Source organism: Panthera pardus, unplaced genomic scaffold (genome assembly GCF_024362965.1).
Source record: "Panthera pardus isolate Hobbes unplaced genomic scaffold, ASM2436296v1 HiC_scaffold_13, whole genome shotgun sequence".
Taxonomy (NCBI): Eukaryota; Metazoa; Chordata; class Mammalia; order Carnivora; family Felidae; genus Panthera; species Panthera pardus.
The window spans coordinates 118919185-118932737 of record NW_026526688.1 but is presented as its reverse complement, the minus strand read 5'-3'; the positions used below and the strand labels follow the sequence as shown (position 1 = coordinate 118932737).

At 36.5% G+C, this 13553-nt stretch overlaps 1 protein-coding gene across 7 annotated transcripts in view; it reads right to left on the bottom strand.

The window, feature by feature from the left end:
• CENPE (centromere protein E) overlaps positions 1-13553 on the bottom strand; it is a 79349-nt gene that overhangs the window by 4326 nt on the left and 61470 nt on the right. For all 7 annotated transcript variants that reach the window (XM_019416235.2, XM_019416263.2, XM_053901369.1 and 4 more), the window contains 4 exons: positions 10504-10689; positions 5244-5356; positions 3801-3898; positions 1996-2179 (listed from right to left, as the gene is read on the bottom strand). In XM_019416235.2, coding sequence (XP_019271780.2) covers positions 1996-2179; positions 3801-3898; positions 5244-5356; positions 10504-10689 — 581 coding nt within the window. The remainder of the gene's footprint in view (positions 1-1995; positions 2180-3800; positions 3899-5243; positions 5357-10503; positions 10690-13553) is intronic.

The following is a 13553-nucleotide window of genomic DNA, read 5'->3' as shown; positions in this document are numbered from 1 at the left end:
AGACTAATCTTTAATGTACCTTTGTTATTTTAAAAGAAATACTACACCATGCTTCTGAACTAGTTATAGTCTTGCTTGTTGCAGGAAATGTCACCAGCATTTATCCAGTTCCTGCAGAGAGAAGCCTGGGGACCAATCCCAGAGGCCTTGCTCTCCTTTATTTGGTCATCCAGGTCTGTGGACCCAACCTCACACTTAATCTTTCAAATTTATCTCCTTATATTTATCCCAATTGGCTCCATTCTAGTCCATGCCAAAATTATCTTTTGCCTGGACTATAGCAAATAGATTCCTAAACTGGGTTTCCCTATTTGCTCTAGAGCCAGAGATGCTATCTGATCTCATCAGGCCCTGGCTTAAAATCCTCCACTGGAGGTCACTTTCTCATTATATTGCAGATTATCACCCATGCCTCCTCAGAGTGACCCAAAAAGACCTGTGTAAGTAACCTGGACCAGAGACCTCTGGCATCTCTTCTTGTACCTTAATGTTTCATTCTCTACACCCCAGTCACACTGGGTGTCTTTCAGTTCCACCAACAGGTTATTCTTTCTGATTGAAGCCTGTGCACATGCTGGCCCCTGCCTAGAAGGCTTATATGTCTCTCCTTTCATCTGGTCTAACCTCTGCCCTTTTCTATAACTGCTCTTCTATCAGTTTCTTCGCCATCACCCCTCCCCACAACTAGATAATGTGTTTTTTTCTGTTGCTGTTTAATAGCACTCATTGCAAAAATTAGTTGTTTAGTTATTTGTTTAATGCCTAGTTTTCTTCTATTGTATCATTGGTAAAGTGCTTGGCACAAGATTCTAATCCTTGATAGAAGCCAAATAATTAAATCTGTTAGAACTGTTTATGAAGTAAAAGGAAATACGCTACAATAATGGACTTAAGTTCTCCTTTGACTTGGGTATACAGACTTGTGGTATATTTGAGCTGCCCCTCAAAGATCTGTTTACTTCCTGCTTCTGGGCTTTGTTAAAAATAGATCAATTGATAGACAGCAAACATCTGGAATGGTATCCCATAGTCTTATTCCTCTTAAAAGACATATATTACAAAAATGCTGATTTGAAGGGGCACACGCACCCCAATGTTTATAGCAGCACTATCAGCAATAGCCAAATTATGGAAAGAGCCCAAATGTCCATCAACTAGTGAATGGCTAAAGAAGATGTGGTATGTGTGTGTATATATACATATAGTAGAATATTGCTCAGCAATCAAAAAGAATGAAATCTTGCCATTTACAACAACATGGATATAACTAGAATGTATTCTGGGGTGCCTGGGTGGCTCAGTCGGTTAAGCGTCCGACTTCAGCTCAGGTCATGATCTCACGGTCCGTGAGTTCGAACCCCGCGTCAGGCTCTGTGTGACAGCTCAGAGCCTGGAGTCCGTTTCAGATTCTGTGTCTCCCTCTCTCTCTGCCCCTCCCCTGTTCATGCTCTGTCTCTCTCTGTCTCAAAAATAAATAAATGTTAAAAAAAAAAATAACTAGAATGTATTCTGCTAAGCAAAATAAGTCAGTCAGAGGAGGATAAATATCATAATTTCATGAATGTGGAATTTAAGAAACACAACAGATGAACATAGGGGAAGGGAAGGAAAAATAAGATAAAAACAGGGAGGCAAACCATAAGAGACTCTTAAATACAAAGAACAAACTGAGGGTTGCTGGAGGGGTGTTGGGTTGGGGCATGGGCTAAATGGGTGATGGGCAGTAGGGAGGACACTTGTAGGGATGAGCACTGGGTAATGTATGTAAGTGATGAATCACTAAATTCTACTCCTGAAATCATTATTACACTATATGTTAACTAGCTTGGATTTAAATAAAAAAAAAAAAAATTATTACATATACTCTAAAAATGACTTTCCCCATATGTGTGAAGGCTTGCCAATTGCAAAAAATATATATGCATATGTATATGCCATGCTCCCCACATATAATAGCCAGAAGCATAATTTCAATATCGTGTAAGCAGATCTTACCTTAATAGTTCATTTTTTTGCTTTATTAGCTGTTCATTTTGCTGCTTTAACTTAGAGATTTCTTTTTCTAGCCGTATATATTCACTTTTAAAAATAAGAGCTTTTGTGCTTTGTACGATGCCACTGCCACCTCCACAGGTTAAGGGTTTATTCGAAGGCTGAGAGTCCGTACATTCTGATACAACTGTGAGGAGGGCAAATACACACATAAGTGATAATTTTAATTATCTCCAAAGTTCAAAATAAAGGGCATGTTACTGAGCGCAATAAGTCACTGTAAAAACCAGACCATCTCAATCGTCTCCCTAGAAGCCATCCTTGCCTTCCTCCTTCTACCTCACTTCCTGTGCCTATGTGATCAACCCTTCTAATTATCTCTAGAGTCCTCCTGCTTCTCTCCAACCCACCAAGTCCACTCCCACCACAGTGCTCCCTGAAATCTTGCACAATGACGGCAGCAGTAGTAATCTCCCCAGTGAGTGTGGTCCTTCACTCTCTCTCCTCTCCATCAGTGGAAACACCCAGAGGGCTTCTTACAATACAGAATGTGTGTGTGTGGGGTCCACTGCTAGTTACTCAGTGCACTGTAAGTTCTCAACACATACTTGTTAACTGAATAAACCTCAGAAAGATACTAAAGCATATATTATTAAGTATTCCGCACTATAAAAGTAATGTAAAGAGTTGTTTTTTAAATTTCAGGTAAAACTGCATTAAAATGTGAGGTGCTTCTACGTAGAATAATCCACTGTGTAACCAACAATTTACAAAAGGGTGGTAAGGTGTGTATGGGGAAGACACTTAATGTCCATTTTCTTTTGAATTACTTTGGATTCAGATACAATATGTACTGAAAGTCACAAATCAAGAGTTAATTATCCTGACCCTTCTGTAACAACAAAGCTTGCTCATTTCTATTTTTATCCCTTAAAGTTTTCCAGGTAGGGGTGCAATTATCCCACAATAGCCACTAGAGAAGTTCAGTCTACATATGTACTAGACAACATCTTTAACACTTTCTCATTTTTTTTTTAAATGAGTGGATAATAATACACACAAGTATTACCTTATGTTTGCTTGACATTTAGAACTTTCAGTGTGCTTTCACACACAACTTTCAGTTTGATCCTTACAATAAGTATATATATAAGCTAGAAGGTCAGGTATTATTGTCCCCATGATTTCATAGGGCCATGAAGTGCGAGTGACCTGTCCTTAGTTCAGTGTTTACTACACAAAGCTGTCCCAAGTACTGTTCAGCATCCTCTCTTTTCAAATGAAACATGAGATAAAAATATGGAAAAAGATATAGGTTGAGGAAATCATATGAGAAATTTGATCATTAGATTTGACAACTGTGTCTAAAATCAATTTCAAAAAGATTGCACGATTTCAAAGAGTTTGCAAATAAGCATCAACTCTGTATTTTTAGTACTAAGAACAAATAGGATTTTATTTCCTTATTTCTACTGTGTACTGATTGTATTTTTACTGTGCCTATGGTTAAAATCTATTAAGATGTGAATGTCTTCACTACTATGTAAAGATCTGATGATCTGATAATGCAAAGGTAAAATCTGTATTTTTTAAGAATCTCCAATGGACAGTTAAAATTATAGGAAACCAAACTAAATTGGGTACAGGATAAATATGATCCCAGTAAGTTCGTTTCAAAAACAGTTCTTTCTAAATTAGTGATTAACATGTTTATTCTTGACTGTCACATATATAATAGTATTCAAAATGTCTAAGTGTATTGAGAAGTAAAATGGAAAGTTATGGAAATATCAGCATTTTCTACTTACGTGAGGTATCTTGCGCTTGTTGATTTCTTCTAAGATTTTCTCTCAATACCCTTATAACTTCTTTTTGATATTCTACAGTGGCTTTTGTAGAAGTAATTCTAAAAAGAACAATGGAAATATGTAAAAGCCTAGCAACTAATTTTTAATGGAAGAATAAACAGAACTGCTGTCAAGAATTTTCTAATAAGATATATCACATTGACATGAAACCCATAAGTAGTAGCAGATACCCTCTTGGTACCAAGTGTTTTATAGGTACAACACCATCAAATCAGAAGCATTCTGTTTGGTTGCAGGAGTACTTTTTTTTAAACAATTCTTTTTAAATATCTGGAAGCCCAATAGCTATTAATTGGATACAACAATTACCAGAGCATGAAAGTGAGAAAAAACTTCTACCTATGTCTACATTGTCAGGGAAGTAAACCCCGGCTGTAGTCCAGTCCAGTGTGATAGTCAAAGGTCAAACAAATTCTGCTCACTGTCTCCCAGTAAAAAGTGATATTTTATGAACTCCTGGCTTAAGCATTAATCAGCAGTGATAAATCATGAGACTTTCTGCCTTTAGAGACTCTGAAAGTTACCTGCGGATCCTATTCTCTAAGTAAAATTGCTTTTTTTATAGTGAAGAACTTGATAGGTATAAGTTTCACTAAAACCAATACTCTTATCAATGGAAGGCTAGTCCGGATGCAAAAGCTTCAGAATGCTACTTTTTGGGCAAATTAGGTATCCTTGTTAAATATTTATAGGAAGAACAAAAAGCATTAGGAGCCAGAAGGAATCTTAAGAAATCGTCTAATACAAACTTATTGTTTTATTTATTGAATATGAACATAACGCCCAGAGAGATTAAACAGCCTATGCAAGGTGATATAATAATGTGGCAATATTATATTTCTAATTCACTGTCTCTGACTCTGTTTCATGTTTTTTCATTACGCCATATCATAAAGAATTTTAGGCGTGCCATTATGTACAGTAGTATACATAAACAAATAAAAAGAGGTTATGCATTTGTAGGTACCATAATATAAAAGGAAATACAACCTTTACACAAAAACACAACAGGAGGAACAAATTAAATGAAGAGAACCAACAGAAACCTTGGTCAAACTGCTAGACACAAACACACACATACAGGTTCTTAACATTCATTTTCAAGCATAAAAAGGCCGTTTTTAAGCTGTTTATATATGACTGAGCAAGAAGCATCAAAAGAAACATTGTATTAGTAATTGGCCAGAACTATGCACATTTTTAAAAAACTTTGGATATGTAATGAGAATTTAACAAGTTTAAAATCTGTGGATGTGGATATTTTAAAAAGCAATAACAATATTTCCATATATTTTAAAAAGTTAACCAATGCAAAGAAATTTATATAATTTAGAAGGCAAACTTGAGCTATTAAAGTCATGTTCAATTAAGGCAAAGACGTACTCTTTTTCAAACTCTTTGGCAGTTTTCATCTTCTCTAGGTCTATTTTTACCAGCTTTGTTTTGAGATCTTCAATTTCTTCTTTGTAGGGCTTAGCTCCTAAAGCAACTTTGTCCTAAATTTTTTAGAGAAGAAAAAAATAAAATAATTTCAGAGCAGTTTTAAAGAGTTGTTAACTACCTTGATTTGGTAGGAACATTTTAAAACAGCAAACTTCAAATATATGAAAAGCAGGAAAAGGCCCAAAATTTAATCCTAAAATGAACAAGCAGATATTTGATGTGAAGTATATTTGAAACTACTGGAAGCTAATATGTAATTAAGAACATTTGACTTTCATTTCTTAAAACAAATTTTTTTCCAATTAAAAATGAAATACTTAAGACAAAATGCAACAAATGTTGAGAATAATGGGGGGGTGGGAGGGGGGGAGACAGGGAGGGTAAAATGAAACAAAAAGATGCCAGAATGGCAATACAAACAGCAAACTAGAACTGAACCAAGGCACAAAACAGTATAAAGTGTTGTTGGGACATTGTGTATTCAAGGATGGTTCAATCCAGTGCTGTCAATGTATCTACTTCCCATCACAGAAAAAAAAAAAAACATACATAAATACATACTTGCATATATTTAAATCTTTTTTTAATAAACAGATTTTTATATTTTAGAGAAATTTTAGGTTGATAGAAAAACTGAGCAGAGAGTACACAGAGTTCCCATATACGCTTGTCGCACTCCATCTCCCTCCCCACCCTGCCCATTTCCCCCATTATTAACATCACATATTAGTGTGGTATATTTGTTACAAATTATGAGCCAATATTGATATATTTTAGGTTGCATTAGGGTTTTTTATTTGTACTGTACATTCTATGGATTTTGACAGATGTAAAATGGCACATATCTATCATTACTGTATCATACAGAATAGCTTCACTGCCCTAAAAATCCCGTGTTTCACCTATTCATCTTTCCCTCCCTAACCCCTTCCGGACCATTGGCAACCATTGATTTTTTTACTGTCTCCCTGGTTTTGCCTTTTCCAGAATGTCATATAGTTGGAATCATAGGGTATGTAGTCTTTTCAGATTGGCTTCTTCTGAATTTTTTTTTTTAATGCGTTTTATTTATTTTTGAGAGAGAGAGAGAGAGATAGAGGGAGGGAGGGAGGGAGGGACTGAGCACAAGCCAGGGAGGAGCAGAGAGAGAGGGAGACACAGAATCCAAAGCAGTCTCCAGGCTCTGAGCTGTCAGCACAGAGCCCGGCGCAGGTCTTGAACTCATGAGCCATGAAATCATGACCTGAGCCAAAGATAGACACTTAACCAACTGAGCCACACAGGCACCTCAGATTGGCTTCTTTTAATTAGTGGTGTGTATTTAAGGTTCGTCCGCATCTTTTTGTGGCTTGTTAGCTCATTTCTTATTATTGCTGAATAAATCACTTTTTATCATTGTACCACAGCCATACAATGGAGAATTAGATATTGAATAAAAAATAAAACCCATCTAAATAGGGATCTAGAGAGCTCTCTTTATTCCTCTAGGCTTTCTCACCCCAAACCCCATAGAAACATTCACATGCACACCATGGCTAGCAAAGACTAAAAAGAAGCAAAATGATAGATGCTCAGCTTAAGGAGGCTGATGACAGGGTAAGATAAGCCCATTCTTGGAGAAGCCCACTGTTTGCTCAGTCACAGCACCCGTTCAATACCCCACCTTCTGATTCAGATGCTCATATCAGGGACTCCCTGAGAATGTGGCTGACTGAAGTGTTGTCAGTTTTGTAAGAAGTTGCCAAACTCTCTTTCAAACTGGCTGTCCCATTTGCAGTCCTTCAAGCAATGAATGAAAGTTCCTATTCCTCCAGCTCGTCACCAGCATTTAGTGTGATGTTTTGGATTTTGGCGAGCATGGCATTTTGAGATACCATAGGTGTTATAGTGTAGTGTATTTTGTTTTAATTTGCAATACTCTAATGACATGAAGCTGAGAATCTTTTCATTTGCTTATTTGTCCCATGAGTATCTTCTTAGGTGGGGTGTCTGTTTAGATCTGTTGCCCATTTTTTAATCAGGCTGTTTTTATCATGGACTTTTAAGAATTCTTTGTTTATTTTGGACAACAGTTCTTTATCAGATACGTGTTTTGCAAAAATTTTTCTTCCGATCTGTGACTTGTCTTTTAATTTTCTTAACTGTCCTTCGCAGAGCAGATATTTTTCATTTAAATATTTTCATTTCAACTTACCATTTTTTTCTTTCCTGGATCGTGCTTTTGGTGTTGTATCTAAGATAAAGTCACTCCCAAGCCCATGGCCACCTAGATCTTCTGTCTTCTCTTCTGGGCGTTTTCTAGTTTTGTGTTTTACATTTAGATTTTTGATCAACTGAGTTACTTTTTGTGGCAGATAGAGGGTATCTGTCAAGATTCGTTTTTTGGCCTATGGAAGTCCAGATGCTCCAGCATCACTAGTTGCTAAGTTGAGTCTACTCAACTGCCTTTGTTCTGTCTAGGATCAGCTGACTGCATTTGTGTGGGTCTACTTCTAAGCCTTCTATTCTCTTCGACTGATCTACTTGTCTATATACTGTTTTAAAAGTTCAAAGAGCTTTAAAAAAAAGGTACCCACTTATGACACAAAAAAGAAAATGCAGAGATTACAGTTTTTTTTGTCATGGTATAATGAAATAAATTACTCACATATAACATTATTTAAAACATTTTTATGTAAGAGAAATCAAAATTGAAAATACCGAATTAGAAATGAAAGACAACAGAATTCCATATTTCAAACATATGGCATGCGACCAATGCTGCACTCAAGAAATACTGAGTCTTAAATAGTTTCACTAATAAACTGAGAAGACTGCAAACATAAATTTGTTAATATCACCTATTTATCAGCTGCATTTTAGATGGATTCAGTTAAGAAAGTTTCCTGGCTCTACCTGAGAAAGAATTCCTTTGAAATTCTGATTTGAATTACATGAAAGTTAGGAATTAACTTGGGAACAACTTAGGCTTGTACAGTATTGAAGTTCCAACTTAGGAAATGGTGTGTTTCTTATAAACCACACGCTCTGTATTTCTTTTTTAAGTTCTCTTGCTCTTTTCATATATGTTTTCCTCATTTTTTGTTAAGGTTAGTCATTCAAGCATTTTATTTTTGATTTTGTGACCATCATAAATAAGATCTTTTTTCTTCTGGGGTGCCTGGGTGGCTCAGGTCATGATTGTAAGTCTGAGCCCCACTCTGTGCTGACAGCTGAGAGCCTGCTTCAGATTCTGTGTGTGTGTGTCTCTCTCTGCCTCTTCCCCACTTGTGCTCTGTCTCTCTATCAAAAATAAATAAACATTAAAAAAAAAAATCTTTTTTTCCCATCATGCAGGATGTCCCTAAAGTTTTAATGTAACTTAAATTTTTAATAAATTCACTGCTACTCGATATAAACAATTTGTAATGATACAAGGGAGGAAATGTATCAAGATTGAAACAAAATTTTAATGATTCATTTGTTCAAATTACTTTCTTCTCTATTCAATTAATAAACCCCACATTATATTGGACAGCTATATCCAAGATGTTTTCAAATAGTGGGGAATAGGTTAAAAGTTTTTTCTTATGTTGAGTTAAATACATGTTGCATTTTATAGAATATAAGTTTATAACCTTCCAGTTGTCTGGGCCAAAAACTCTGGCATAATGTCTTAACTCCAAGAAATATGAAAGGAAGGCATGTGTGCCACGTCTGGGCCAGAGCCTTCTTTAAGAATAGAGATTTTAAGATGAATTTTGTCTTCTCCATCTGTCCCTTTCTTATGAGCCGGAGCATGAACTGCTTACAACCTGGCTTTAACCATGCAGATGAAAACAGCACCAGAGGGGTGGTGGAGAAACAGGATGGGAGACAAGTGAGCCTCTGAATGGTCATGCAGTATGGACCCTCCTGCCAACCTGGAACTCATACTTTTATATGAGATAGAGAAACAAGATTCTCTCTTGTTTGAGTTGTTGCAGTCTGCTTCCCTTTGTTGTAGCAGCTACAACAAACACACCCTCTTGGATTTGATTTTCAAAGGGCAGCCTTTAAAATTAAGTCAGATCATTATATCCTTTTGCCAAAATCCCGACGACTTCTCAGCTCACTCAAAATAAAAACCAAAGTTCTTACGATAACCTGTGAGACCCTTTACGAGTTGACTTTCCGCTACTTCTTACCTTCTTTCCCACCTCTGTCCCCTTGCTCATTCTGCACAGGAGACACCGGCTTGTTTCTTAAACATGTCTAGGCTATCTGAGATTTCCTTCGCCTAGAAGGCCCTTCCGCTACCACAGAGCTCACTCGTCCCTTCAAGTCCTCTTAATGGTGTGGCTCTGCTCAGCAACGCTTTGTAAGATAAGAGGTTTCCCTCCCACCCTCACTTTCACCCAGCACCCATACACCCCTTGTCTAGCTTAATTTTTTCCCATTGCACTTTTCACCATTTGACACACATATATACTTGGTTATTTTCTGTCTTCCTGAACAAGAATATAAGCAACTAGAAGGAAGGGAGGTACTTTTCTTTCCACTGCTGTATACATGACATCTAGAGCAATGACCAACATATAGAAGACTCAACAAATATTTCTTGATTGAATAAAAATGTGATTTGAAATATTAAATAATTATTCTAAAAAGTTCTAAGGATTTACAATTGATTTTCTTGGTTTTTAGTTTTACATTAAACTATATGAGATTGTTTTTTATTGCCTCTCTGTTCATGTCTTATTGAATGAGCCAGGACTTTTAGAATAGTATTTATATGCCTTTTAAAAGTAATTTTTCTAGGAATACAAAAATAATCATTATTTTGCATGAAAATATATTCCTACATTTCATTTCTAAGTTTCTGCTTGCTTGCTTATTTATTTATTTATTTATTTATTTATTTATTTATTTATTTATGAGAGAGGCAGAGAGAGAGGGGGACAGAGGATCCAAAGCAGGCTCCATACTGACAGCAGAAAGCCCAATGCGGGGCTTGAACTCAAGAACTGTGAGATCGTGACTTGAGCCGAAGTCGGATGCTTAACTGATTGAGCCACCCGGGGGCCCCTTCACCTGCTCTCTTAAAGCTTGAGTATTGAACTTCATACATACATAGGTAACAGGAAGTTCAAGTAAAAGATTAGAGTCCCAAATAAACCGTCAAATTCAAGAGTAGAAGAAAAAAAACCCCTTTTATTGTAAAATGAGTTTGTTAAGTTACCTGAAGTACTTGGATCATTTCTTTAGTCTTTTCAAGGCATTTATTTGATTCATTAACTTGTGCTTGAAGTTTTGCTACTAGGTCATTAGTCATCTCAAGTTCTTTCTGCAGCTTTATAATCTTGCTTTCCTTGTGCATAGCACTTTCTTTAGCTTCACGCAGTGAAGTTTCCAACTCCTGAATTTTCTGTGAGAAAAAGCACACATAAATAAGGTATGCCATGAAGGCAGAATCACAGAATATAAGTTTAAGACAAAGACGATCATATACATAGGTATTAATTTTTCAGATTGCATTAAGAAAAGATAGAAGAGAAACCAAATGTCACTCAATTTACAGATGTATTACTTCCTTTATTTAGAAGTTGATGATTTTTGGATTAAAAAAGGCCCAAATTTTATATTACAAGGTTTAGTGTTTATCTTATTTACTGGTTAGTACAGTGCTAAGCATATTAAAAAGGCACTCACATTTTAAATTAACAGCACTTAAAGAAAGTACACCTGTTAACTGACTCTTTAAGTAATGCATATAACATAGCTTTCCCTTTATTTTTATTACCTAATTTTAAAATTAAAAAATACAAGCATGTGGAAAAATTCAAAGGCATATAATGAAGGGGAAGTTTCCCCATCTCAGAACCCGAGCTGACCTGGTAACAATGACTACTAAACTCTTTCAAGTGTATCCTTCTAGAAATTTTCCATGCCTATTTAAGTGCTTGTGAGTACACAGTTACAAAATAGTCATACACAGAGTAGGAACATACTGAATATATAGTTGTTTTTTAAAAAATATTTATTTTTGAGAGAGAGACAGCGAGTGCACAAGTGGGGGAGGGGCAGAGAGAGAGAGAGAAAGAGACAGCGAGTCTCAATCAGGCTCCTTGCTGTCAGCGAGAGAGCCCAATTCAGGGCTCGGTCCCATGAACTGAGAGATCATGCATGACCTGAGCCCAAACCAAAAGTCAGACATTTAATGACTGAGTCATCCCAGTGCCCCAGTTCTGTTTCTTTTTAACTTGATAATATACTTTCCAGATATTTCCATTAACAACACATAGAGATCTCTCCACATTTTTGTTTTCATGGATACATACATCCTGTCTTATAGAGGTATTGTAAATTAGCTAACCCATCAACCACTAGTGAACATCTAGGTTATTTCCAGTTTTTTTCAAATACAAAAATACCTGAAGTTAAATACCCGAGTTTGTTCATATTTGTAAGATTATTCACCTACACACACATGCAGGATTTCCTAGAAAATGTTTGTTTTTGGCCCATCTAGAATTTATTTTTGTTTAAATGAGTGAGGTAGGAATCCAGATTTATTTTTTTCCAGGTGGCTAGCTGGTAGTCTGGAATCAAACATGCAGTAAACCATCTTTTCCCCACCGAGTTGGTGGTTACCATTATCAAACACTGAATTCTCATCCTTACTTGGGTGTACTGCTGAACTCTACTCTGTTCCACTGCTTGATGTGTCTATTTCCGTATCGTACCAAACTACTCTATGCTACTCTAATTCGGCATGATTACCAGATTAATAGTATATCATTTACTATCGGATAGGGTATTTCCTGGGGTCACTGAAGATGGATATTTCTTCTGTTTCTTTATTACTTTGGTAGATAGGCTTAATATTTTGGCTATTTTTGTTTCCACCAACTGACTGAGGTCTGTAGTGATTAGCAAATCGATAAACTGTACCAGTGGTCTTCTAGTTTCCACTGGTAACTGATTATTAAATTAGTGGCTGACGTTTTATTCTGAGTATTTATTTTGCTCAAGATGATAAATTATAATTTCCTCTTAGGTTCTTCACGAAGTCATTTTGTGTGCTAACAACATAAAATAGTATGCCTGCTTCGCAGATTCCCAAGTAAGGCTAGGTAACAAAATAACTGAATCATTCAAAAAAATTTTTTTTTACTAATTCTTTATTTTTGAGAGAGAGACAGAGCATGAGTGGGGGAGGGGTAGAGAGAGAAGGAGACACAGAATCCCAAGCAGGCTCCAGGCTCCGAGCTGTCGGTACAGAGCCCGACATGGGGCTCGAACCCACAAGCTGTGAAATCATGACCCGAGCTGAAGTCAGACACCTAACCGACTGAGCCACCCAATGTACGCCTATAACTGAATCATTCAAGTAACGTATTGATTCTTGGATACAGGTTAATCTATATAAGACATCTGTTATATTTTTTTAGGCTTTTCCACTTTAATTTTGATATAACACAAACCAGTATTAAAGACTGATGATAATTAGAGAAAAGCTGAATTGCACTAACCCTCTAAGCTAGTACTATATACAGACACAGATTATAGTTTAATAAAAAGTTACACAATTGTGGGGTGCCAGGGTGGCTCAGTTGGTTAAACAGCTGACTCTTGGTTTTGGCTCAGGTCATGATCTTGCATTTTGTGAGTTCGAGCCCTGCATCAGGCTCTGTGCTGGCAGTGTGAAGCTGCTTGGGATTCTCTCTGCCTCCCCCCCTTCCTTTTTCTCTGTCCCTCCTCTGCTCATGCCTCTCTCTTTCTGTCTCAAAATAAATAAACTTAAAAAAAAAATTACACAATTGAAGAAATTTATAATGTATAGTAATAGCACCTGAGAAGGTACATGTATCTTTAATCAAGTTAAGCTATGAGTTACTTCTGCTTTATAATTCAAAGGGAAGATCTCATGTAATATATAGTTCTGTAGTTATTTGAGTGATAGCCACAATAGGACTATATTTAAACAACAAGCCCATTGGGGCACCTGGGTGGCTCAGTAAGTTGAGCATGTGACTTCAGTTCAGGTCATGATCTCACGGTTTGTCAGTTTGAGCCCCACATCAGGCTCACTGCTGTCAGTGCAGAGCCTGCTTCCGATCCTCTCTCCCCCTCTCTTTGCCCTTTCCCTGCTCATTCTCTCTCTCAAAAATAAATAAAACATTAAAAAAATAAATAAAAACAAGCCCATCACACACAAACATGGCCCACATTCCCTAATACATTTGATACTATAATTTTGCTCTGAAGTGTTACATAAAATGCATCTTT